Raw genomic sequence first — 25,869 nt, 5'->3', positions numbered from 1 at the left:
TGGAATGCAACTTCTCCAGCTTCTCCTACGACAGGGTGGAGGAGAGGGTGAAAGAGCAGCTACGCCTCTGCGGTAGGCCGGGCCCCGAGAGGAGAGGCGGCGCTATCACTAGCCGAGCGAAACCGAGTTGAACCGGGGAACGACGAGCGCGCGTGAACGTGGGGGCCCTCGCAGCGCGGTGTTTTCAAGCGCTTAGTTCCGCGCCGGGTGCCACGATAGTCGCATCGAGTCGAGTTCGCGCGCGCGTGCGTGCGTTTCTGCGTAAAAAAAAAAAAGAAAAAAAAAAGGGAGAGAGAGGAAGAAAAAAGAAGCGAGAAAGATAAGCCGAAGGGAAAACTCAGCGAGAGACTCTGCAGCCGTACCTCTGAATATCCCGACGACCGACCATACGCGACAAGGAAGAGACGAGGGGGCGGAAGATGGACTAGGGAGAGCGAGTCTCGCGACGGCAGGTGGAGGTGTTTGAGCGGTCTCGCGCGCCAAAGTTTCTAATCTCGCGTACGCTGAGGAGGACGGCCACGTCGTCGGTTCCCCGCGTTCTCGCCGAGGGAACACGAGCGGAAGAGAGGAGAACCCGAGGAATTGAGGAAGGTCGATCGGTCCACGCCGCGGTTCCCCTCCCCTCGTTCCCCCGTTCCATTTGCTAACTCACTCGCCCTCGTCCGCCCGATCAAGTAAAACTCTACGAACGCTACGATGTGCTGTGTGTGTGATGTACGGTGCAGTGTGTTGGTGCTAACTTAGTGATAACGAAATCTCCCTCCTTCGGCGCGTCTACGTCCGCGGAATCCGCAGCGAGAGCTAGTCGTCCTGTTATCTCGCCCGGGGGAGATCTCGCCGCCGAGAGATAAGGTAAGGGCAAGCCGACGTCGACGCCCGCGTTTCGCGACCGCGGCGAAGGGGGAGGGAAATCGCTTCCGGCCTAGGCCGAATCCGTCCCGCCGGTCTCTTCCGGTTTCCGGCGCCCGTCGTTGCCGTCCCGAATCGGTAACGGCGCGATTCCCTAACGGCTTCGCGACGTTTTGACCTGCCTCGAGATTCGCAGACGTTAACCCGCGACGGTAAAAGAGAAGATCGATAAAACTAGTAAACTGATACATGAACAGTCGCGAGTACTCGCGAGAGTTCGCCCATAGTCCACGGGAGTTAACGGGATAAAGGCTGATCACGTCGTTTGTAAAGTGTCGCGATTTCCTCGGCGTTCCGATCCAATTATTGTATTTACTCGTCGCGTTCGCTGGACTCGGCGACGGCCGACCGTCGCGCGATTTCCTCCGCGACGTGGTCTTTTATTAAATGCGACAGGCAACGTGATTAAAATCTTATACACAGCAGTATTCGAGATTCGCACTAGCGAAAGGCGTTGCGAATATATTTTATTATACTTTAGAACGCTTTGCTTTATTTATCGCGATAAAAATTCGAAGAGGAGTCTGAAATTCAGCTTGGAAAAATTCTCCCGGCCCTTCCTCGTCGGTCTTTACTCGGAAATATTTCTGCCGCGTACGATAAGACCCTTGGATTAACAGTTGTATCTTCCGCGGCATCGATCTCGCCGAAAGTCGCGATTGCGTCGATCCGTTTTATCGCTTTCCGCGTTATCTGCTTTCCGCGTCTCTTCGTTCCGCAAGCCGCTGCGTCTTCTCCCGGACAATTACATAATTTCCCTCGGTTTCTCGAAGGCGAGAGAGAAACTGGACCAAGTGGTACCGGAGATTTCAAAAGTCTCTCGCCCGGTTTTAGGCAGTTTCCGAAAAAGGCGCACAGGTAAAAATGGACTAGAATAATGCAAACGCGTGACCTGCCGCCCCGACCCTTTTTCTCAGCGCCCTGTCGCAAACACATTTTTGTCCTCAGAAAAAATGCCTAATGTTCCCCCTGGATTTTCTCTTCAGCCCCGGAGAATGTGAGCGTCATAGTTTTTCTCTCGAAACGACTAGAGCTCGCCCTTAATGGGCGACGCTTAAAATCCAAAGCGGCAGGGATTCTATTTCGAGGGCGTTGATCTCGTTACGTTTGTGCTCGGCGACAATAGGGAAATTATTTCGGCGCCCCCGTCGGCTGCGGATCGACCGTCGGCTGTTCCGTCAGAGGTACGGCCAGAAATATAAATCCTCGCGTACCTCTTCATGACCTCACGGAAAGCGGCGTGAAAACGCGTTTAGGTCCGCTTAACGTTTTAGCCGCGTTAACAATCGAGGCTGAGGCGAATGAGCGATTGCCGCCCGCGCGGTGCAAAAATTGCGCGGATAAAATCGGGGCACGGCCCGCCGATTTTTCTTTCCTTTGATATATTTATCGCTCCCCATCGAGCCGCGGATGTTTTCGTTTATTGTAAACGCGCGATTGCAGCTGAAATAATTTGATGCCGAACGAATAACGATTTGTGGCATAGGGCACTTTTTCGCGCGATACGTGAGCCGCTATCAGATTCGCGATATTTTTTCTATTTTTTTTTTTAAACAAATCGTTTTCTAAATATTAAAAATAAACGCTTGAAATTGACGCGGTCGTTGCAAGCGCGAAAATAATTATTGCAGCCGTGATAATTGAAAATGCAAAACAGAATTGCATTTTCTCCCTCGGAAATAATATCAAATTTCTAATTATGAATAATTTATATCCTTCACAAGACATTTAACGCTGACGTGCGATAGTAATTATATGTCTCGCTTAATATCACTCGCATTTTCATGAGAATAGAATTCGTTTTCACTTTCCTTCGTCTTTCTCCGCGCGAAATATATCTTTTTGCGGAAAAAAAATGTGAAAGAAACATCCAAAGTAAGGAGAGGGGAGAAAAAAATGAATGAGAAAAGTGAATCGCTGAGCATAATTGGCAATATACGAACCACCGACCGTACGAGAAAAGTAAACTGATAAAAAAGATCTTGGCTAGGATGATTTGGCTTCTGCTTTAGCTCGAGGAAAAAAAAAACGCGGAGATGACGATATTGATCTTCAGCAACAGTCTTCCTTTGCATTGTCTTGACATATTCCCGCATTTAGTTCGCCAATTTATTTTAATCTCAGTTCGTATATTAAAATATGAAACTACAACGTTACGTTAAAATCGTTCGAAGTGCCGCGAAATATCGCCGAAACAAATCGGCGGAATATTTCCCAATTCAACCGCGAATAAACCTTCGTGCAAAATTTATTTATCCTTCTCCGTTACCATTCGCGCATCGTTAAACACAACCCCGTCGGAAATCCATGCGTTTGCCGACGTTATTTTCTCTAGTGTAGGAAGCGATCGTCTTCTTTTCTGAAACTCGTCGCTGTGTTTTTAGCTTTCGCTCGCGAACTGTCAAAGAAATAGAAGGAGATGAAAAGAAAAACCATCCGAGAATCGGACTTTAGTCTCGCGCGTTGACTGTTTGGTAAAAAAACGCCACTGTCTAACTTTGAAATCGGCTGGTTTTTTTGTTTTCCCCCCTTTCGTCCCGGATCCGACGGTGGAATATCGTGTTACTATTTCTCGGCCGAGTCTTCAGCTCTCGATTGTTTCGTTCCCGATCCGTCGGCCAAGTGCCGGTCTCGGTTCTCGAATCTTAGCGCTCGCAAGAGCGACGTCTCTCGTCTTACCACCGCGTTCGTGTCAGCGCGTGTCACGGGCCGGTGAATCCATTCTTCGTCTCCCGACGGCGCGCGAGCGAAACTGTATCCATTTTAGAGGCCCTATCGCGTCCCTGTTGGGTGATAACCCGATATCACTGCTCACGACTTCGATCGGCGTGTATCAGGACCACTTCGAAACGCGCGACTTTTCGAGTAAATAAATCCTCCTTGAGAAAAATCATCGGGCGCGACTTCTTTCGACGTTTTCCGACGCGGTGAGATCAAACGTACAAGACGTACTTTGTGAATTTCTTTGAATAACCGAGGAGTATAATTTCGCTGGGATATAATTTTAAGGTGGTGCTCAGGCTGCGCTCTGCTGTTTTATTATTCGAAAACGAACGGTATTAAAATGCGGCGCGTGGTTTATAAGGATGAATGTGCGATCGCGAGATCTTTGTACTAAGCCGGGAAATGAGCTGGAAAAAAATCGTCGATCGTCGAATCTGTTTTATTCGCGTTAACGTCGTGTAGATGAAGTCGATTGTCGTTAGCGGCCCCCGTCGGTATTCAGAACGTTCCTCAATCTCGGGTTTGGCGTGTGTATTTTCATGTATCAACGCGGCCCCAGCGACGTTCGTTCACGTTCCCGCGAACGCTTTCGAGGAGATTAACGAATTTCGATAAGATTAGCGGCGTGATACGTGATCGAGAAGTTGACGCCGATGGAGTTTCGTCGAGAGTGGACACAGTGATGTAACGCACGGTAGATAAGATCCGTCAGATCGCGGCGGACTTGACGAAAATACAATTAAAGCACAATTAAGCCGCGAGCGAAATCAGACCTTAAAAAAAAAAAAAAGAAAAAATAAATTTTTAAGCGTCTTCTTTTTCTTTCTTTTAGCAGCGCGACTTCGTCGGACGGAAAAACGCCGCGGGTTTTTATTAATTAATTCTTTTTAAAAAAATCTTTTCAATACTTTCTTCTCGACGAGGGTGAACCTTTCCGCGCGCGGTTCGTTATCGCGGCGGCTACAATTGGAACGCGCCACAATAAACGTCCGCGAGGAAAGTCCATTCGCGCTGGCGAAAACTCGTTACGCCGATGCGCCGTCGCGATCGATGAGATCATCTTTATCGCAATGGGCAAACGTGTGTGAATAGTGCGCGCTTATCGACTATAATTATTTCTTCGACGGTTCAACGGACGTGCTCCAATTTGCTCGAAACCTGTTTCCCGTCACGGTCGCGCATGTGATATTCACGATATGCGTAGCAACGCCGATCTAGGAAGGCGCTTATCGCCCTTGCTGCCTTGTGCCTCGCGCGAGAAATCCCGACGATTTTTTTTCCTCTCTCTCTCTCTCTCTCTCGTTTTTTCTGTCTTTCCGCGAGCCGTCCTTCGTTTTCACGCGCGCCGGGAGTGTCGCAATCTCCCGCCCGCGCTTGGTTAAAGTCTACGACGTTCTCGTTGTCGGTTGTTATCTAGCCCGCCAGGTTTTCATGCCGCCGTTATCACGATTGTCGATTCGAAAATGGAAAACCCACGGGCCTCACGAGTGATCGAAAGTTCGTATCGGTCAAGAGTCTGATTATCTCCAGCCAGGCGCGCGGCACTTGTTAGATTAGACGATTTCCTTTATGTTAAACGGCGATTAGGAATAACTGACTGTCCAAATTTTTTCGGCGAAGATCTTTTAAAGGGAAACGGCAGGCGGAAAAATAAGTTAATCGGCAGGAAAAAACGAGCTCCGCCTTCGTTAGTACGTTCATTAATTCTCTATCATTTTTTTATCTCTCGTTTTTTATAAAGTTATTTTTTTTTTTTGATTTTATTCCTTTTCTGGTTTTTTTTTTTATTTATTTTTTTTTTTATTTAGAGAAACGAGTCTCGAGAATTAGTAATTATTCGAAACTGCGAGAATAACTGTGTATTCTCGCGGTAGTAAATATTCAAGCATGCTAATGATTTAAACGGCCGGCACATGGCGGCGATAGAAATAAAACTGGCGGCTTGCGTGATTTATATTATTGGGAAAAAAAAATAAAGAGAAAAAAAAATATATATATATATTCCGATCCACGAGATATCTTCGAAAAGTAATCGCTCGTTCGTCTTGCGATCGTGTCGGGCGATATCCATTTGATTGATCTGTTCAAATTTAGTTATATCTATGATCGATCGAGCTCGCGATTATCTTGCCCGACGTTTTCGCCGATAAACTCGCGCCGAATTGGGCGACAATTTCGAACGTCAATATTTTTTGTCCGCGCTTAATTAATGAACCGCGTGATTAGCGTATCATTTATGATTGATACCGAACGACGCTCGACGTTCATTCGCGGGGCTAGAGCACTCTTGGGCAATTAGGAGCCGCGAGATCGCGTTAATAATCGCGCCGCGATACGTTTCACTTTGCTCGTCACGACGCTGACGAAATTATCCAAGCCCCCGCGAGATGTATATACCCGTAAAATATGTGCCCGCCGTTTGTCGCGCGGTACATCAACAATAGACCCAGACCCACGATAAAAATCTCGGCAATCAAAATCAATCAGATGTGCCGTGTTCACATTCCGCGGCGGTATCAATCTTATCGGCGTAACGCTCTTTTTCGTGTGTATATCTTATCGCGCATTGTTTTCGAGTGGTTTATTTGCCCCAGGGCCCGGGAATTTTTGGCGCAAAGGCCGAAAACGGTTGGAGGGAAGGAACCGGGCCGAGCATTCGTCGGGACAACCGGCCGCCATCGCCGTCGTCACTGTCACCGGGTTCTTTCTATCTTTCTTTCTCTCTCTCTCTTCGTTCTCTTTTTTTCTGCGCGTCGAAAGATTCACTATTTTGCGGCTTCGACTGAAAATGAAACCTGTTGACCGGCGTAACCGGTTCTCCTGAGATGGATTTTTTTTTTTTCACCGCCGTCGCGGACGCCGTTTTTAGTTCTAGCGGTGATAAAAATTTCCTGACGGTACTCGACGATCTCGAGATAGTTATCTAACGTTCCCTAAAAAAAATAAAATAAACTTGTCTCTCGATAAGAATTTTGTCGTTCTGTCTGAGCTCTCTCTCTCTCTAACTAATCTCTATCGGTCTCTCTGTCCTTTTCCCTCTCGCGCCTCTATCTGGATTGGGCGATTAAACCGTTCTGTCCCCGGTTGCGTCACTGATGACCTTGATCGCCCATAAGCTGATTGATAAATCATTTCGAGTATTTGATCGTCGATCGTTGATACTCAGTACGTTCGCATTGAAGCGCCGATCAGGACCTAATTACCGTAAGATCACGCCGATCGATTATCGGAATTCGGCCAAGTCGCCGATCGGGGTAAGTCTCTCTTTCCTCCCTCATTCCCTTCGCCCTTGTTCGCGTTTCGCGCCGGATGAATTTCCCGTCAAAGCTCGCTTCTTGCGCGAGCGAGAGCCTAAAATGTTTCTCGGGTTACGCTCGAGTCGAGGGAACCGGTGAGCCCGCGGCGAGATGAAAGCGTCCGTCGGATACAGTTTTCCGTTCCCAACCCCCTTCGGTGAGGATAGCCCAGCGCTTTTCGATCGCTCGCGAATCATCGCGCGTCGTTCTCGTTTTTCTCGACTTCTGTCGGGCGAGGGCCGGGGGTTGAGGGAGAAGAGGAGGACGCGTCCGAACAGGCGGCGCATTATGCAGCCCTCGTACGCGATGAGAGAATCGCTGAAGCGTCTCGTGTTTCGGTATTAATTTACCCGCGCGCTTCTCCGTTCGGTTCGTGACACGCCGTTTCTCTTTTTTTTGCCGCAGCGAGGGGAGGAAGCGATATCGGTAAAGCCCCCGGTAAGAAGCGCGAATGGACCGAAGCAAAGTTGCTTCGGTTATCCCGTCGCGCTAACGCGGCCCCGTGATCTGTGAAAGTTTCGACCAGCCACGTCGAAACGTAACGCGCTCGAGATAACCGTACCGCGAGCGTTATCCCGCTCGCAGCGAAAATCCAGCTATCTAACAGTTAATTAATACAGTAATAACTTTAGGATTTGACAGGGTCTTATTAAGTCGGAGCCTGGCGTATCACCTGCTGCCGCGAGTGATATAATTAATTAACGCGCGCACGTGTTTAGCCCGCTTAACGAGGTCGTGTGCAAATCGCGGAATTATTTATCGCCAATAAAGTCGGAATTTTCTCACCGCCGCGGCGGATCGCGGGCTCGGCTGGGAGACTCTGAATTAACTTTCGTCGTTCCCGAGTTCCACGTACATCTCTCGCGTGGATTTCGCGGATAAATAATCAACGCTGCAATTAGTAAGCGTTAAATAATTACGCGTGCGTTCGGATCGACGTCGCGGAGCGCGCCTGTCGAGCGATTTACTCGAATAGAATAAAAAACTATGTCGCAAAGAGCGATCGGACTAAATCCCAAAATTTTTGTATTTTCCAGGAGGCCAGGAAGAGGTTCCCTTCGCCCGGCGAGTAAGACCAGGATCACCTATGATCCCACTGGGCGCCGCGAGGACGACGGCAAAGGAAGAGAGGCGCTCTTGGCAGTACTCCTAATCTTCCTCTTCGACCTGCCGTCCGTTCTCTCTCAGTGTTCCGCTCTCCAACCCTTTCTCTCTCTTTCTCTCTCTCTTTCTCCCGACCCTTTTCTCGCGTCTCCTTGCCCTCTCGCCGTTTCTCCGTCTGCTCGTTTTTCGGCGAGCGATCGCGACGCATCGAGAACTCCGCCAGACACGATGGACATGAGCAGCGAGTCAAGCGCTAGATGGTACGAGACGCCCAGGTCGCTGGAGCCGCCCTCGGGGGGCGCCGGGGTGGCCGGGGTGGTCGGCAACGACTACAGGGGTTACTACCCTCATGCCGGACCGACGGCGCATCATCCCGCGGCTGCGGCCCACTACGCTCACAGTAAGTACACAAGCTCCTCTTCTTTAATCGCTTGCACTTTCTCCCTTCGCTTTTACGAATCTTGCCAGTTTTTTTCCCTCGTCGTCGCGGTTCAACGACCCGGGATTTTCTTTCAAGACTCGCCGGGGTCGATATTAATAAAAAGAACGAAAAAGAAAAAGACCGGGGATCTTTGAAGAGAGAAATGGTCTCTCTCACCTTTACTTCCAGCAGTACATATCGCGCCGCTATTAAGACGATAATACGTGTAATCTCCGAGCCACTTTGCCGCGCTGTCGATTGAAATCCGCGATTCCGACGCTCGCACGGCGGGAGCTTAACCGAGTCCCAAGTTCGCCGCGAAAACTCGAGCGCCGTTCTAGCACCGCGAAGAAAAGCGAACCGTGATGAAGAGCCGCGCGCGTTCCGTTTTTGCCGGGCGGTCGGTTTCTCGCGTGCTCCGGATCGGGTCGACGACCCGACGGGCAACCTCGCTGCCCATTCATTAATTAGAATTTCTATATTTAATTAACGAGGCGTCTCCGAGGCTATCAGCGCCATCGAATGTCTCCCCCCGCGTCGCTGTTTCTCTCCTTTCTCCCCGGGTCCGATAATTAAAAATTTCTATCGCGGTCGATAGGCGAGGCAGCGTTACATGCCGCGGGAGACTCCGCGCGGCCGTGACATGCCACCGGGAAACAGTTTTCTTAGCGCGGCGCTAATCCATCTCGAGCACCCGGGGCACACGACAATCCCCTCGAGATGCACTCGAACTCCGCGCATTCGAGCACGCAAGTACCGCGGGTCCTTTTTCTTTTTTTCCTCGTTCCCTTTGCGCTCGTAACACTCGTCCTCTCGATTCTTCGCCGGGCAAATGACTTTCCGTTTTGAGCGCGCAACCCTCGCGCGAACGACGACGAGAGGCTAACTTTCGCGCGCGGCAGCAGCAATAAACGGGCGCGATTAGCGGCGTGAATAAAAGAGAAGCGTAAATGCAGGAAACGTGTGATTAGTTGCCCTGTAAAAAGGAAGTCATCCTGCGGGATAAAAACGACACTTGACAGTTACACGCGTGGAGGAGGAAAAGGGGGAGTGAAAAGTATAATTAGATATGGGAAATGGAGCGATCGCGACACTTCGAGGGAAACTATATTGACCGGGGGAAAAATATATCTGTAATATACAGTATAGCTTAAAAGGCATCGAAAAGATTTTCATTATTTTAATTAAATTTCAAAATTTTATTCTCCGATGTAGCATTAGGTTATTTATTCCACCCGCGTTGTCCGACTTTTACTCTGAATAATGCAGCATATAACGCCGGTTAATGCATTATTTATTAATTTCATATTTAAAAGCGAGAATTTCTATTAGCACGCGGGTAAAGTCCCAGTCGATATACAAATCGGTATTTTTCACTTCTTAACTGAATGCCGCTAAGAAATTCCACGCGAGAAAAGATTTCAATGGCGTCACGCAAAGAGGAGGAGAGAGGAGTATCGTTTCGAGGAGAGACGCACTACGCCGATGGTGTGTGTACACTCTAGATGTACGTAATCTCGATAGCTCTTTCGGTTCCCCGCCGTTAGCCAAGCATGAAAAAGCACAGCGTAGGTAGAGAAATATAGGTGTAAGATAGAGGACATAAAGACGAGAAGAGATGAGAGAGAGAGAAAAAAAAAAGTGAGGAGATGAAAAAGGACGAGACGAGCGACTCGTTCACTTCGCACAGAGGAAAATTCAAAAACGAGAGAAAGAAAGAGCGAAAAGGAAACGCGTGGAGGCGCACAGACCAGAGGAACGGGAGGGCAGAAGGCCAAAAAGCACGCCGAGGGACCGAGGAGGAAACACGATACAGCCGGGCCAGATCTTGAGGCCCTGGAAGGCGATATCCCTGATTCGTGCCGACGTGCGCGGATCATACTCGACTCTCTGTTAGCTCGTGGCCTCGAAAAAACGGCGCCCGTAATCGGAATCAAATCTGCCGGTCCGATTTGTAACGTCGAGACGGCGCGGAAAAAAAAAAAAGCCGCCGGCCGCGGCTTCTTGCCCGCGACTTCTAAGCCCGTTCTTGCACTCGAGCGCGGCACCCACCGATTACTTTCCCCGCCGACAGACATATCTGCCGGCTTCGACTTTAGTTAGCCGGCCTCTGTGTATTAATTCTCGCCGCTGCCGAGACCCACGGTGTGCTTCGGAAAAATTCGAGCCTTGAGTTTTGACAGCCGCTTGACGAGCGGGAGCGGAAAATGGTTGGCGGGTCAACAAACGTGTCTCTCTCCGATCTTTCAAAGCGTATCTTGTCTCAATTACCGTGGCGATGTTGTGACAGTTAAAAATGGAAATAGCTCTGATGTATCATGATCGCAGATATCACGAAAGCTTTCGAGTCTCGAAGGAAACTTCTTTTTTTTTTTTTTTTTTTAATTATACTGATATTGGTAGTTGACAAAATTAAGTCGCGTTACATTAACAAGAGAGAGAAGAGATCCGGCGAGGAAGGAGAAGACTGGACGGCGAGAAGTGATGCTAAAAGAGGAAAAAAAAATAAAAAAATAAATAAACAAGATAGGCGGACGCGCACGGAGAGCGGGATGCATAATACACAGTGGTTGCGGCACAGACAGGAAGGAAGCGCAGCCAACCGCGAAGCCCGCGGGGTCTGAGAGAGGTGCATACGTAATTGCGGGGCCACGCGGGAGTCTCTCTCCTCTCTCTCTCTTCTCTCTCGTCTCTCTCTGTTTCTTTTGTAGTTAGGCCTCGTCCTTCCTTCGTCTCTTCCTCCGCCTCCTCCGCGCGATTCCGTATCCTCGTCGTCATCGTCGTCGACGACGACGAAGAAGAGAACAGTGTTGTTCAGAGCAACACGGCGAACGTGGCGTCGTTCGCGCGCGTCGCCCCGGTGTGCAAAATGTGTGCAACTGCGGCACACACCGACCCGACCGGCGCCATCTTGCGCAAATGCACACGCCAGCTGAAGGCGGAGCCTCTCCCGAAGGGCCTCTCCGTCGCTCTCCGCCGGTCGTTTCTCTATCGTTGTCTCCTTCTCCCTCTCTCGCCCCCTCGGCCTCTCTCTCTATCTCTATCTTTCTCTCTGTCTCTCTTTTTCTCTTCAGCTAGTTCATCGCGGCAGATGCAGCCTCACCGCGATCAATCTTCCTCCTCGTCGCCGCGTTTCGTTCCCTCCGCAGTCTCCTCTCGCCTCCGGCACAGACGTACCGTGATCTCTCCGCTCTCTGCGGTAGCTCGGCATCCCGTGCCGAGGTGCCTCGTCCGCTTCTGTCGCCTCCGCGTTCTCGGGACTTTCGAGGTTTGGCTCTCGGAACCGATTCCACCGCGATTAATCCCGCCGGTAGGAGCTTTGGACGATATTCTCTCCCGATCGTAAAAAATGGCGAGGAGTTAGCCGCGATTTATCTTCGACTTCGGCATGTCGAAAAAGAGATAGTGAGAGAAAGAGCGAGAGAAAGCCCTCTTCGCGAAAACGGGAATTCAATTTCGTGGAATGAATTTCCACTTACGATCTTCTTAGGCCGTATATTTTTCGCCCGGGTACACTTAGTCTTCCGCGATCGAAGGAAGAAGAGCGTGGTAGCGAGGTAAAGGGTTGATCGGACGGATACGGGGCGAAATTGCATGTTATTACGCCGAAAGCTTGTAGAGAAGGGGAGAGCTCGACGCGAAATGAGACGTTATTTTCAACGGGAATTTCGTGCACGGGGTCCTCCCCGCGGGCTTTTTACTCCGCAGGGTGGCTTTCGTGGATCTTAGCCTAGCTCAACCGCGCCGCGCGTCTCTTAACGAAAGTCATTCGCGCGGGAATCGTTAACCAAGTTACGAGATCGCGTGCGTTTCGCCGTCGTTGTTACGGACGATAATTGGCCCCAGCCGCGAGAATAATGACGAGAGCGAAGTTTCCATCGGAGGATCTCTCTTTCGACGGAAAATGGAATTCAACGGAGCGGCTCCTCGTCCTTGTCGACTTGCGCGCGAGCGCGATAACAATGCTTATCGTACACGCGCACGTTCACGGCTAACGAGGCCGCCACGCAAAAATAGCGCGTTTCACGCGCGGTCGACGGCGGATGTTTTTCAACCGAGGCGATATTTTATTTAAGCACACAATTTCTTATTAGCGACACTAATTGGCGCGCTGCTCGCACTCTAGGAGTTTCGCATTAAGAAAAAAAAAAAAAAAGAAAAGAAATAAAGAAAGAAACATTAGACTTTAATCCTTCATTTTTGCATCTCCCTTAATTCGTTATTACAACAAATTAAAACGCTCGGCCGAGACTTTGCGAGAAAGTCGCGACGACACAGCATTCCGGCGCAGATAATTCACTGGAAAATATATACCCACCGGGAAGAACCGTTTTCCCGCGGCGATAACGACGGCGCGCTTTACAATTTCGAGATTCGCTGCGAAATAAGTCGTGTAATTCCCCGGGGAAATAATTAATTACTGTCGCATGGTAACGAGGCGGGCGGGACCGGCTCGGAAATTCCAACTTCTATAGCCTGGAAACGGCTGGTAATTTTCAGGCAAGATCTGTGCCCCTTCGCCCCTCCGGGATACTTCTTCATTAATAAGATCAACGGTGGTAACGACCCCGGGCTCTGCGTCTCGATCTCGCGTCTCTTTCCGCGGCACCCCCGACGGGGACGCGAACGTCGAAGGCAAATGGCCGGGAAAATAAAGCGGCGCCTTCACGCCAACGCGATGCGAGTCCTCCCTTTCAGACGAGCCCGCCTGGCGCTTTGAATCCTTTTGACTCTTTGAGATCGCCTCTTTTTCCCCTCCACCTTTGCCCCCGCACAAAAGCGAGGTGCGAGCGTTCGCGCGCACTCTTTCGGGCGCGGTTAATTATTTGGAGTACTCGCGCTTTTGTGCGCGCGATACGAATGGGCGAAAAAAAAGAGAGAGACAGAGAGAACGTTCATTCGCGAGATAATCACAGATATTTTCGAGGACCGAGAATTCTCCACGCGCCGACATGCGCGAGCGCGACCGTGCACATTTGCAAATTATTCGTTATCTGACAGCTAAAAACTTCGCGGTAGTTTTTTTGTTTTTTTTTTTGTTTTTTATGGAAATACTCTGCCTCCTTCTCCTCCTCTCTTTTGGCTTAGAATAATTTTCGCTAAAAGCGATGGGAAAAAATAACGGGGAACAATAACGATAAGCGAACTATGTTACTTTATCTACGCCTATTTAACTTCGTTTGGGGAATAATCATGATACCGATATTTTGTTGTTACGCGCGGGTAAAAATAGCCGAAGATAAGTGCGTGAAATATTGGAAATAAACAGGTGGGGAGAAGGAAAAAGAAAAAAAAAAAGGAAAAAAAATAGAACTAAAAATAAACGCATGAGAAATTGAGCGGTCAATTTGCTTATCGGATCGTAATATTGCGACAGCAAGGCGAAGATATTAAATATATAATTAATGAGCAAACAATTGCATAATATTCTATATTTCCGACACTGTTATGACTCGCGCGGAGTAAACGTTTCCGCTTTAATATCGCTACATTATTAATGATATCTTTCATCTTAATAGTCGTCGTGAGATATAAATCAAACCGAATTGCATAAAACCAAGCTGCAGAGAAAGAAGGAGAGGACAAAGGGGGCGGGAAAAAAAAAAGAAAAAAAAAAAAGGCGCGATTAGCGGAATGCATTCGCTGCGCCCGAAAGTGCGGGGTGTCCGTTGTTGTTTTCCCCGGTTGAATTTGTCGTTCCACCTCGTCGGAAAATCGCCTCCCGCGGCTTTCACTTCACCGGGCTTTGATCTTCGCCCGCGACCGGAGTAATATAAATGTAAATCGCCGCGCTATTGAATTGCGTATTGGTTACGTAACGGCCAGCCGCCAGTTTCCACGTGACGGTTTTTCACGGCACGGAAAAGTAGGGGGACAGACGGGAGGAAAAAAAAAAGAAAAAAAAACGAAAGAAAAAAAAAGGAGGAGAGGAGGGAAGAAAAAAAAACCCGCGCGCGCTCGACAATGTTCGTTCCGCAGGTGCGCCGTGAACTCGATTTATTTCCGGTTCGGCGCTAAGGTGCCCCGAGATCGCGGGCGACGAGGTATCGATTATCATATTAATTTATTGCGGAATGTCGCCTGGATGCTCGGCAAAGCGGTGGCGGGATCACGCGTGCTGTTGCCGTCGTAGCGCGTGGGCGCGAGAGCACTCCTGTGAATCATCCGCGCGCGGCGATCGGAGACGGAGCGATTAATCGAACCGATCTACGATCGCGCTTCTTAGGCGTGGGCCGCCTTGAGACGTTATCTCCGCGTATCGCCCGCCTCGTGTGACGAGAGCAAGTTTAAAGAACACCGTGGCTGGATACGGCTCCCCCATGTTCCGAAACGATCCGGTCTCCGATCGCTCGGAGCGATCTTATTAAATCCGAATCGATGGGATACAAAAATTTGCCCGTGTCCTCTTTGCGGGCATAAAAATTTACAAATATTGCCAGCGATTTTACAACGATCCGGGACGCACGTCGCGTTGTGTACTGATGAGAGGAGGAAAATAAAAAAAAAAAAAATACCAACGTGCACGCAGTCAAGAGACCTCCGAGCGCGTTATCTACTGTCGTGTCGATCTCGTTCGCGCGATATAACGGTGACCGTATCCGCGGATTTTTTTTTTTTTTTTTTTTCATGAATATTCATGATACGCCAAACTGCACGATACCGGTAAAATCCTCCGGTTATTATCTAGGAATCAGCCGGGTCCGATAATATCGCGAGAAGCGAAACGATATTGGGAATTTAACGGCGGAACGGAACGAGGAATTATTTGCTTCTAAGCGGATTTTGAAAAACCTGCGAGGTCCTGTGATGCAATCGCGACACGTTTACGCTCTCACCTTTTTTTTTCCTTTCTTCCGAATTCGACGAGATGGCTCTACGTTTCGCGATCCCGAGTTTTCCACCGGCGAGATCGTCCCGGAGCGATTTATGGAGCGCGCGATTGTTGCGCGTGTGAAAACCGCCCAGCTGAAGTTCGTAAAAGCGGAGCCGACGAAAGTGAATGGAAACGTTATTCCGGACTGATCCGCGGGCAGAGCTCTCGCGCGAGCGAATCATAATATATCCGTCGAAAAAAAAAGAAAAAAAAAATGCACAGCCGCACCATTTACGGCACGCGTCGCTCGGAATCAGCGCCTGATCTTTTAATGCGGCGACATTCCCCTTCCGCCCATGAGAGATTTAAACAAAATGTTATTGCTCTCAATGACTTTATTGGGCAATCAGTCGGTACAGAGATAAGATCACCATCCATTGTCCTTGAGTATAAATCCTGGAGCTGAAACGGGCCCTCGGATGGCTCGCCGTAATGTCGGGAATGTGCGAGGTAGTGCGAACAGCTGACCGTCGGTTAGTCGTCGCCGTCGTATCGCGCGTTTTCCCGATCGATCGCACGGCGGGATAAAATTGCGAGAGTGACGGAAACGTCGTCGAGATAACCGAGAGTTATGTCAGCGCGTCCATCAGGGCGAAAGACAAGGGGCGCGATGGCAGCGGAAGGGAAGCGGAAGGGAAGCGGAAGAGTCGCGGAGGAGCCCCCCGGAGCCGGTCGGCAAAAAAGTTCCGTGAAATCTCTAAAAACGCGAATTCGCGACGACGAAGACCCGGGGGAAAAGGGGGATCGGAAAGAGCGATAAATATCGCTCAGCGTGGAAGTTTTTATTGCGTCGGGAGTGCGAAGTGTTCTCCGTCTGCGCATTTCTCGCCGCTACCATTCCCGCCTTTATCTCCGATTCCCATCTTGCTCGTCGGTTACGATAAGAGTGATTCCGACATGAAACGACTGACGCGGCCGTTCCGTCAGTAATATTTTATCGTCTAAAACTATTGCGACCCGCGACAGCGCCGCGTGCCTTGAATAATTGAAGGAATAAACGGAATCGCGTGCTGATGTTGTTATTAAAAAAAAAAAAGAAAGAAAAAAAAGAGGAGAGAATAGCAGGTATTGCGTAACATTAGCGGGATGAACATCGGAGGTGCAATGAAATAGTCGAGGATTCGAAAGCGTGTCTGGCACCGCGGATCTTGTTTACTTTTCATTGCGGCCGCGCGCCGCGATGCAGCGGGATCCAATTACAGACGGGCCATCGTTGGCTCCGATTAATTACAGTGCCGCAGCTGCTCATCTCGCCGCTCGCTGTATTCGTAATATTGTGTTTCGCGCTTCTCTAAATTTAGACAGCGCCTTTTCGCAGAGGACGCCGCCATTTGCAGCGCGCGTACGCACCCGGGAGTTTCGCTCCTATCTCGCCGGATTCATCTCTTCTTGGCTGTATTAAAAATCGTGGAACTCGCGCATGTTACTATATATATATATATATATTTTTTTTTTTTTTTTTATTTTACCGACACGTGAAATATGAGAGTCTCGTACGAGAATCGCGAGCGTAAGCCTCGGGGGTTTTAGGGGACCGGGGCGCAAAATTAATGCCCTCCAGCTGGAGGGCCGGAGAGGGCGGGAACGAGACAAAGCGCGGTTTGGCAAAAACATCATCTTGTTATCAGCGTATGCCGCGAAGGTGGTGGAGCGGGGCGTTGTTAGTTAGCAAGAAACCACTCGATATATCGATCGGCCACTTACTCGGGCCAAGTAAGCAGGTTTGCATGCGTCGCATGCACGTTCTGGTATTCGCCGGCAACAATGTGCATCCGCAAATTTGCACGGATATTAAGAACGCTGCACTTTCCTGGCTGACGGCGAAAGATGGGGGATCGGTTAATTAGTCGTCGTCGCCGTCGCCGTCGGTCGTTGTTGTCGTAAGATAATAACCGAGGCTAATTAATTTGATGCGTTATGAGCTCTCTGTACCGTCATTAATGGCAGAGGTGACCGTATCGTCGCAGGATGGCCGTAATTGCCCATTCATTTTTGGTCCCACAAATATATAACTCTAATTTTAGCTATCGTAACCGTGCCGCGCCGGCCGGCTTTTTTGGCTGTTAATTATCCTCGCATTAAAGGTACGCGAGCTGTTTTTACGGCGTTGCACTTGCATCGGCGCATGGAGAGTTTCATTAGCGGGCATCTTAATCTTTTAATGGCGCAGATCAATTTTAAATCCAAACTCCGCGTTCTTTACATACCGAGAACAACGGAGGAGCGCGCGAGTCCGAAACGAAGCCCGACTCTACTGTTCTACGAACTTAAAAAAAAAAAAAAGAGAGAAAAAAAAGAACGTCACCGCAAGAATCATTACGCTCTCGCGCGACTTCCACATGCGACGCGCGGGTTTGATTCGAAGCTCGGAGAGCGCAATTACCGTCAGGCGAACCAGCGTTTCTCGGTTCCGACGTCGCATAGTACCCTTACCTCGTCGATAAACGCGATAAAATGGGCGAGAGTCGTCCAGCAAGAGCGCATAGTGGTTGAAATAAAAGAGCGATTCTCGTTGATCTCCGATGCGTAACGAAATTAAGAACGGAAATAAGATCAATGTTGAAGAGAGTTAATTACGCCGCGAGTTAAGCTGCAATCCTTCGTCGCGGGTAGGTTCGAACCCGATCGGTGAATGACGAGCGTCGTTCGCAGGGACAAGGGAGAAAGAGTCATAACGCCTCTGCGTCGAGCGAGCCTCGCACTTAATTAAGACGTTCGCCGCAATTAGGCAGCCTTTACGATCGGCATAAAATCCGATCATTCCGGGCACGCACGAATCGGACTGCTCCTTCTTGCGACGACCCGAATCATCGTCGCTACGACGGTATCTACTTCCTCGCGTGGCTCTAACGTTTTCAGATAAAGCGAACGAACCCCGAGCGAAGCGGCGCAAGATCCGACCCGCGCGGTTCGTCGCCGTTCGCTTAATCACACGGCGGAGTTCTTGCGGATATTTACGGCAGCGGCAGTGAAAGTTCGAATTGATAGCTGTAATATTAATTTGTTTCATTTTTATTGCTTCTTCTGTCTTGGAGAACGGAAGGATCGGATTGCGAAATGTACTGCTCGGTTGAAGTATCGATAGGCGATTTGTAATAATATAACGATTACACCGGCGACGTCACGAGGAGGCTTGGATTTAATGAGATTCCGTCTAACGTTCCGCGTTTTATTTAATTTTTCAGCAAGGATGTCGAGCAGCGGCGTGTCGAGCGGTCCAGTAAGCCAAGTCTGCCGGCCGCACTTTCACAGCTCGGTACTCCATCCGTGGCTGTCCAGCAGCGGCGCGGACACCTCGAAAGCACCCTGGGGATTCCCGACGACGGCGTCCACGGGTGCGGTGAACGACGAGAAGCCGCAGAGTCCACTGGGATCCTCGCTGCCGGCCACGACCGGCAGTCTGTCGAGTCACGGTGGTGGCGGTCACCATCTCTTCTCCTTTCCGCCGACACCGCCGAAGGACGCTACGCCCGACAGCATAACCGCTAGCACGACTTCCAGCACGAACAACAATAATTCGACGAGCGCGAACAATAATAACAGCGGCAATCCACTATCCGGGCTGGGTGGCGGCACAACCAGCGAGTACCAAGCAGCGGTGGCCCACGCGGCGGTGATGGGCGCGTTTATGCACCACCAAGACACGCTGGGCGCGTCCGGTGCCAGCTCGTGCGACATCAAGCCGACGGTGATGCTCGGGCACCATCACGGGGCACCCTCGCCGCCTCACCAGCAGCATAACGGTTCCAACAACGGCAGCAACGGGCCCGCCGGCACGAACGGTTCGTCCGCCGGCCAGGTGAAGCAGCGAGAAGGTAATAACCAATCTGGCAGTGTGACGGGCAGCCAGCAGGCGAGTGCCACGCAACAGCAGCAACAACAACAGCAGGACGCGTATCAGAGCAACAACGGGGTGCCGGCCGGCGGCGGCGGCGGCGGCGGTGATGGTGGCGGTGGTGGTAGCAGCGGCGGCAGTGGCAGCGGTGGCAGCGCGACCTCACCCTGTAGGGATAGTTACGCGGCCGCGGCCGCGGCCGTCGCCGCGGCGACCAACAGCCACCATGCCACTTCCGGCTCGCAGTACGACCCGGCCGCGAGCGCGTACAATATGTACCAGCATCTGCAATATCCTACCAGCACCCACCATCACCATCATCATCATCACGGCGCCACCTCGTCGTCCACCGCGTCGTCTCACAATCCGCACAACGGCAGTGCAGCCGCGGTCGCCGGTATTTTCGGTCATCACGGCGGTGCCGGCGCCGGGAACGCGACCGGCGGCCTAGCCGGCGGCCTACCCGGCGGCGCCGACTCGAAGCTGCTAGTCGGTCACGCGGCCGCGCACAACACACCGGGCTCGCCCTCCGCGCAACAACAGCAGCAGCAAAAGCCGAGGAACAAGTCGAGGACGTCCGCCGGTAAGCGGCACGCGCCCTATCACGGTTTTTTTTGTTTCATTTTTTCTTTTTTTTTTCCTTTCCTTTTCTTTATTTTACTTTTCTTTGGAATTTTTATCCTTTCGATTAATTTTCTTTTTATTCTTTTTTTTTTTAATCTTTATTTTTTAAATCTTTTCGGGTATTTGGTTTATTCCTTTTGTTGCTTATTTTGCTACGGGAAGAATATTTCAAGATAATCTTTGATGATAGAAGCTTGAAGTCTCGAGAACAAATTTTTAATAATTAAAATCTGTTTTAAGTTTTAAAGATTTTAGTTTGCAATTTTTTTTTAATATTATATTCTTAATTGCGATTGATAAATATTTTTCCCGTAGCAGATTGGAATTTTTCTTTTTTTTTTTTCTTTTCTTGGTCTTTTTATTCGGTTATTTTGTGTACTTGGTTTGCTTCGGCATCTTCAGTTCTGCTTCTTTGCACCGGCGTCGATTGTTGAAACTGGAAATTTCAGTATATAAATTTCAGTTGGTCTTTGCGCGCATTTTATTATCTCACATTTTAATGTTGCATCGCGCTATCGCAGAGTCTTACAGTGATTCCTGCAGTTTATATAATTTCAACTTAATCGACGCCAATAATTCTTTTTAAATATTATTTCTCTTAAACTTAATTAATTTTTAAATTTCAATTTAACTTTAAAGATATTCTTTGATTACTTTCTTAGAGATTGTTTTTATCCCGCTTGCATTCTTCTTCGGTCGACAGCCGTTCGATGTAATTTTCGAAGAAGATACAGACAGGATATTTATCAATTTCGTTATATTACACTTTGTCTTTATCTCTTCTTAATTTTTTTGATTTGTTTCGTTTTGTTTTTACTTTAATTTTAACCGTGAGCTTTCGGTGGCGGTCGTCTTACGCTTAAAGTTCGTACAGAACACGTTCTTTCCACCCGTTTTTCTCGTTTTTTTTAAACGAGCTGTGTCACAATAGAAAGAGAGCGAAGGGGAAGGAGGGAGGCACTGATTGTGATTTTTTGTATTTTGCCTCACTGATGTGTTTTTTGCGTGGCACCCACTCGAGAGAGCGAGCGCGAAGCACCACACCCGATTTACGAGATGACACACGATATATGTATCTATATAACCCTATTCTATTTAAATACGCATACTAATTTTCCCTGACGCATACACACGCATACACAGACAGAGCAAACGGACACACATACAAACGCAAGAGAACAAGACCATACGAAGAAGCACAGGTTTTTTTTTTCGATGTGGTGTGGCTAGCGCTGCATTTTTGTTTTTGTCACGGCAAAGCTCCCTCTCAAAGAGTCCACGAACCATTTTTCGCTGGCGTACTCTCGGCAAATATAAATATATTATATATATTTTTACTTTTTTTTTTTTTTTACTCGTCGCGAATTCGCGGATAGTTATAGATTACAATCGCTATTCGCGAAGAAATTCTTGGGCCGACCGGCGAACTTCTTTTAAGGAATCGCGCGTTCCTTTCGGGTAACGTTGCGCGGTCGTCGAAGTAGGATGGGGGCCGGCGGAGGAAGGGGTGAAAGGAAGGGAACGAGAAACGGTTGAAAAATGCCGGATACGCTGATTGCGGTAATAATAGCCGGTCGCTCCGCGGCGATGGCGGTGGCGGCGACGGCGTGGTAAAAATCCCAATTCCGGGAACAATGGCCCCCGGCTTCGCGCCATGGAAGCCCGCTAATTGAATCGACTTACGACACACAACCAGCCAGCTAGCCGCCGCGCGGAACCTCTCGATGACGAAGAAGAAGCCAAACGGAGTCTCGCGGTATCGGCCGGGGGGGGCTCGTTCGACAGAACGCCCATCGCCGAGAGAAAATCGCCTGTGGGAAGGCCGCGAAAAGCGACTCCCGCACCGAGCGGCGTGTCAGTTCGAGGTGACGCTTGAGAGGTGTCGATTGAGCAACGACCCGCGGCACGAAAAGCGCTGGCAGACACCGGAATTGGCAAACATCCTTCGCGCGTGAATGTGGAGGTAAGAATCGTATGGGACGGGAAGCCTGATGGATATCCGAGATTCCCGCCGTGCGGAGTCGAACGCGGAACACGACTTCGATCAAAGTATAATTAACGACGCAGGACGCATTGACAATTTTTTTTTTTGTTTCTAATTTCTTTTGACAATATATTAATCGCGCGGACATTTCTCGCGAAATTTCGCATAACGGCTTATCAGCTGTTTGAGGAGAAGTACGTTTCAATTACATTTGCGTTCACGGGAACGAAGAACGTTCTTCAATTTCGTAGCGGAGTTCTAGTTTTATGTATATCGTCATCGAGCATTTCGTGTTGTAATCCGGAAAGCTTCGAGAAAGTCGAAACGGAAGCGGCGGTCTAACGAGCGCTCCGTTGCATGCCTGGCATTAAGGTCGGAGGTGATGTCGAAAATGGGAGCGATACCGGTCCCCCTTGGGGGTGAAACCGGCCATTTCGGCGTCACCTTCTGACACGAGGACTATATTTCGAGCCCGACGCAAACGAGCGTCACCTCGACGTTTCGTGGCTGATATCCATCGTCCGCGTCGGTGTCCGCCCATTCGTTTCATCATTACGAACCAGCCGATCGATAGCCGGAGAACCATCAATATACTAAAAAAAAAAATAAACCACGCGCGGTCAGAAAGTATTATACCAACGATATAGATTTCGAAGAGACACGGCGGAGAGCGGTGGTTCAATCAAAGTCCATCCGGCCGGATAAATAAATTATCAAAAGTTTACTCGACGAAATAGTGAATGAAGAAAACCGCAGGCCTCTAAACGAAGTGAGAGTAATTAAAAAAAACAACACACCGAAGAGAGAGGTCAGAAATTAATCAGCAATCACGGAAGCGTCTCTGGAAATCAAATTGCAAAGCGGGGCGAGGAGAATCAAGATTGAACCGCGTTCAGACAGCCCTGTTATTGTCATAGAAGAGTATAGCAATTGGCGATCGACGATAGACGCGGTCCGCTCCCTTATCACCCCCGAATCTGCGGGCTGGTAAGACCGAAATCGAATTAAAACGCGGTGGAGAAGCAAATACGGGGGGTTAGGTCTCCCGGTTAATTCCGCGATCGAATTTAGGCGCACCGAAAGGACTATCGGACGAGAAGGCGGAAACCGTCTCGCCTCTCTCACCCGGGGACCCCGGGGATGATCCTTGATTACGTCTCACGCGCGATTAGCACGCGCGCGCGACGTGCTTGACCGAAAAGACGGACGTTCAGCCGCTCGGCGACAGATTCATTCCACGTAGCCGGATCCCCGCAAACGAGCCGCTCGCGTGTCGACGATTACGCGCGATCTATAACGTTACGTGTGCCAGAAATTATTCCGCCGCCGTTCAAATTTCGCGTTTAATTGAGGCCGAGTCATTAATCAGGGACGCGCGTCCAATCGATATTTCGCCGTCATTCGCAACGACGTCTTTTCCCCCGTGCCTTGCGATACGCCTTGCGACCGTGCCCTTTCGCAGAATCGTAATCGCCATCTCGCGAGATAAATCACACCACAGATTCCCAACAACAGCCGAAATACGCACACTTATGCGCCAGCAACAGAATTGATCTAATCGCGGGCCAGTCGGAGAGAAGAAGGGTGGTTTTTACGAGCGTCGTTAAGACTGGCCAACGATCGCCGTGCCCATTTGCTTTTACCTCGCGCTCGATCGCGTAACAGTCGGCAATTCGGCCCCTCGTACCGAGGGGCCCTGACGACGCAATTTAATGGCAATCATTTTCAGTAGCGGCCGATAAACTCGGCTGTTTCTCCGCGGAGGACGCAGCTCGGAGGACGATTCGTGAAACGCGCATTTCGGGGAGAAGTGATCCTTGTCCTCACGCTCACCCTCTTTCCCTTTTATTCCCGTCCGGAGTCCGCGCGTTGCGAGAGATACAAATTTATTTTTCGCCGGTAATCTCCACGGGCAAGAGCGCCCCGTGGAGGACTGACGTCGGAGCCTCGCGAAAGTCTTAAAAAAAAAAAAAAATTAATTTGGCGATTCTCTAGCAACACGCCGTTTTTTCGTTTTATTTTATTTTTTTATATTTTTTTTTATTTTTACGCTGGCTAGTCGTAGACCGGGAGAAGCGGGACGAACGGTCGCGAAACGAGTCCCGTCCTATCACCTCACGTTCGCTTCTTTCTCTCGCAGCGTATCCTTGGGATTAATCAACCGCACTAACGTAAGTTTCGTATCCGTGAATCCTACAAACGCCCCATGGTCTTAAAAGAGACTCTGCTTTTGCTCTGGTAATCGCTTGATATGGTATGTCTGCAACTCTGCATGCGAATTCTTTCTCACGAGTCACCTGACTGTACGCAAATCTCTCGGTAGACGCACGTTGATCCCTCGAAGTTAAAAATTTATATATTATTAAATTAATTTACCGTACAATAATATAGCATATTTAATAATGCAAGCTCGAAGAGCCGCGGTAGTTAAAAAAAAAGTGCCACTAAGGAAGTAATAAATAGCGAAATATCGAAATACATATACGGCATTTTTGAAAAATTCCTAAAAGCTAGCCTTTGCACAAAAAAAAAGAAAAAAAAACTAATAATAATATCCGACGAGTGCCCCTTCGCGCGATCAACGTGCTTCCGTGTTCGCGTGGGAAACGTTAGTCTCGAGTTCTCGTGGAGAAGCCTGAGCCGTTCCCACTTTGACAAATCCGATCTTGCGTTTCGCACGCGAACACGAACGAGCAATATTGTACGGTGCGAGCTGCCGTCGATTTAATATGATTTTTCGTTCCGTCGGGCAGAGGGCCGCGAGTGCGTCAACTGCGGCGCGACGTCAACACCCCTTTGGAGACGGGATGGCACTGGCCACTACCTCTGCAACGCCTGTGGGCTTTATTACAAGATGAACGGCCAGAATCGACCCCTCATCAAGCCGAAACGACGCCTGGTAAGTACCTAAGCTACGCTAACTTCTACGTACCACGTCTAAATCCCTGTTCGCAACGTAAAAGATAAAAATTGCAATAAAGTAAATAAGAAAAAAAAAGATAAAGAAACTCAACGAGCGAGATACACCAGTTTATTTCCGTCAAACTCGGTAGTAAAAAAACGGATCGGTCCGGAAAATGCGAAGATAAAAATAAATGTAGGGCAATTAAAATATTCTTTTTTTTTTCTTTCTGCGCTTGACGTCGATCTAATTAAAATAAGCGAGCACTCGGTGCGCTCATGTTAATTCATGTCTGCTTTATCACAGCTAAATGAAGCGGAGAATTATGCTAAATGTTTGAAAAATGGCGTGGAAATGCATAATATTTTGCACGGTAACGTCGCGATATATTTACAGATTGAACATTGTACACTGATGTCGCAGGGGGGAAAAAAAGAAGAAAAAGGAAAAAAAAAGGAGTCCGTCTTTTATTTGTAAAAGCGCGACCCTGATCGCTTCCTTCGCTGCAAGCGAGACACACATATTAATTAGTACGCACGCACGGCGCGGGGAGAGCGAAGTTATGCGTTTCTCGTGGTGTAGACAGAGTAATCAGAATGCAAGATAAAACAAGGCCAAGTTAATTTCCTGTACCCGCTGATTAATATACGCTCCGCTCCTCCGCCACTGTGATTAGCGGCTCCCGTATCGCGACGTGCGCCCGGCCGGGTCGAGGTGGTTTTCGTGCGAGACTGTCGCTGCCATTGGGAACACGACGCGGTGGATCCTCCGGTTAACGAGAAACTCCCTGGTAGTCACCACCATCAAGTCGCGAGATCTCGGGATCTAATTGTTTTAAAATTGATCGTCTCGAACGGAAGCGATGCGACGTCCGGAGTGAATTTACCGCGGTGACTTACGTGCGACTTTTACTTAAGACGTTGAAGAACCAAGTTGAGAATCCCGAACGAGTCCGCGAGATGAACGTTCTTCGTTTGCAAGAAAATTATTATCGCATTTCTTTTCTTTTCTCTCTCTCTTTTTTTTTTTTTTTTTAAGTAAAGCAATTGTTGAAAAATTAAGATGCCAGTTGCCCGACCGTAAATTTCGTGGCATTTCTATTCGAATTAGGTAGGCGAGCACGTTTTCAATCGCGGCGCGCGTTACAAGCGGCAGTGAATTCTGTGCATATCAGGTCGCCGGGCGGTTCGATCGAT

General features: G+C 49.2%; 2 protein-coding genes across 6 annotated transcripts in view; one reads left to right on the top strand and one right to left on the bottom strand.

Annotated features, from left to right (window-relative positions):
• LOC139109826 (GATA zinc finger domain-containing protein 14) overlaps positions 1–25,869 on the bottom strand; it is a 290,995-nt gene that overhangs the window by 98,304 nt on the left and 166,822 nt on the right. The window lies entirely within an intron of this gene.
• LOC139109849 (GATA-binding factor C-like) lies at positions 177–24,726 on the top strand. 4 transcript variants are annotated; one of them, XM_070669230.1, is made up of 4 exons: positions 177–852; positions 7,967–8,433; positions 18,514–19,746; positions 24,525–24,726. In XM_070669230.1, exons 2-4 carry the CDS (start codon positions 8,262–8,264, stop codon positions 24,680–24,682), a joined length of 1,563 nt encoding a protein of 520 aa, XP_070525331.1. In that variant the 5' UTR covers positions 177–852; positions 7,967–8,261; the 3' UTR covers positions 24,683–24,726. The 4 variants fall into 4 exon arrangements, with proteins under 4 accessions (XP_070525331.1, XP_070525332.1, XP_070525333.1 ...); XM_070669231.1 differs by lacking the exon at positions 177–852 and adding an exon at positions 6,635–6,887; XM_070669232.1 differs by lacking the exon at positions 177–852 and having other exon boundaries at positions 6,903–8,433; positions 18,514–19,143.

Source organism: Cardiocondyla obscurior, linkage group LG18 (genome assembly GCF_019399895.1).
Source record: "Cardiocondyla obscurior isolate alpha-2009 linkage group LG18, Cobs3.1, whole genome shotgun sequence".
NCBI classification, from domain to species: domain Eukaryota; kingdom Metazoa; phylum Arthropoda; class Insecta; order Hymenoptera; family Formicidae; genus Cardiocondyla; species Cardiocondyla obscurior.
The sequence above is the reverse complement of the archived record's forward strand: the minus strand, read 5'-3'. Positions and strand labels throughout refer to the sequence as shown.

What these genes read in the sequence shown, in the direction of transcription:
- LOC139109849 (XM_070669229.1), top strand. Translation starts at nt 7,917, where the DNA reads ATGTCGCAAAGAGCGATCGGACTAAATCCCAAAATTTTTGTATTTTCC. An exon ending in TGCGGCCCACTACGCTCACA is followed by an intron (nt 8,434 to 18,513) that starts GTAAGTACACAA and finishes TTAATTTTTCAG; the next exon opens with CAAGGATGTCGAGCAGCGGC. An exon ending in CAAGTCGAGGACGTCCGCCG is followed by an intron (nt 19,747 to 24,524) that starts GTAAGCGGCACG and finishes TCCGTCGGGCAG; the next exon opens with AGGGCCGCGAGTGCGTCAAC.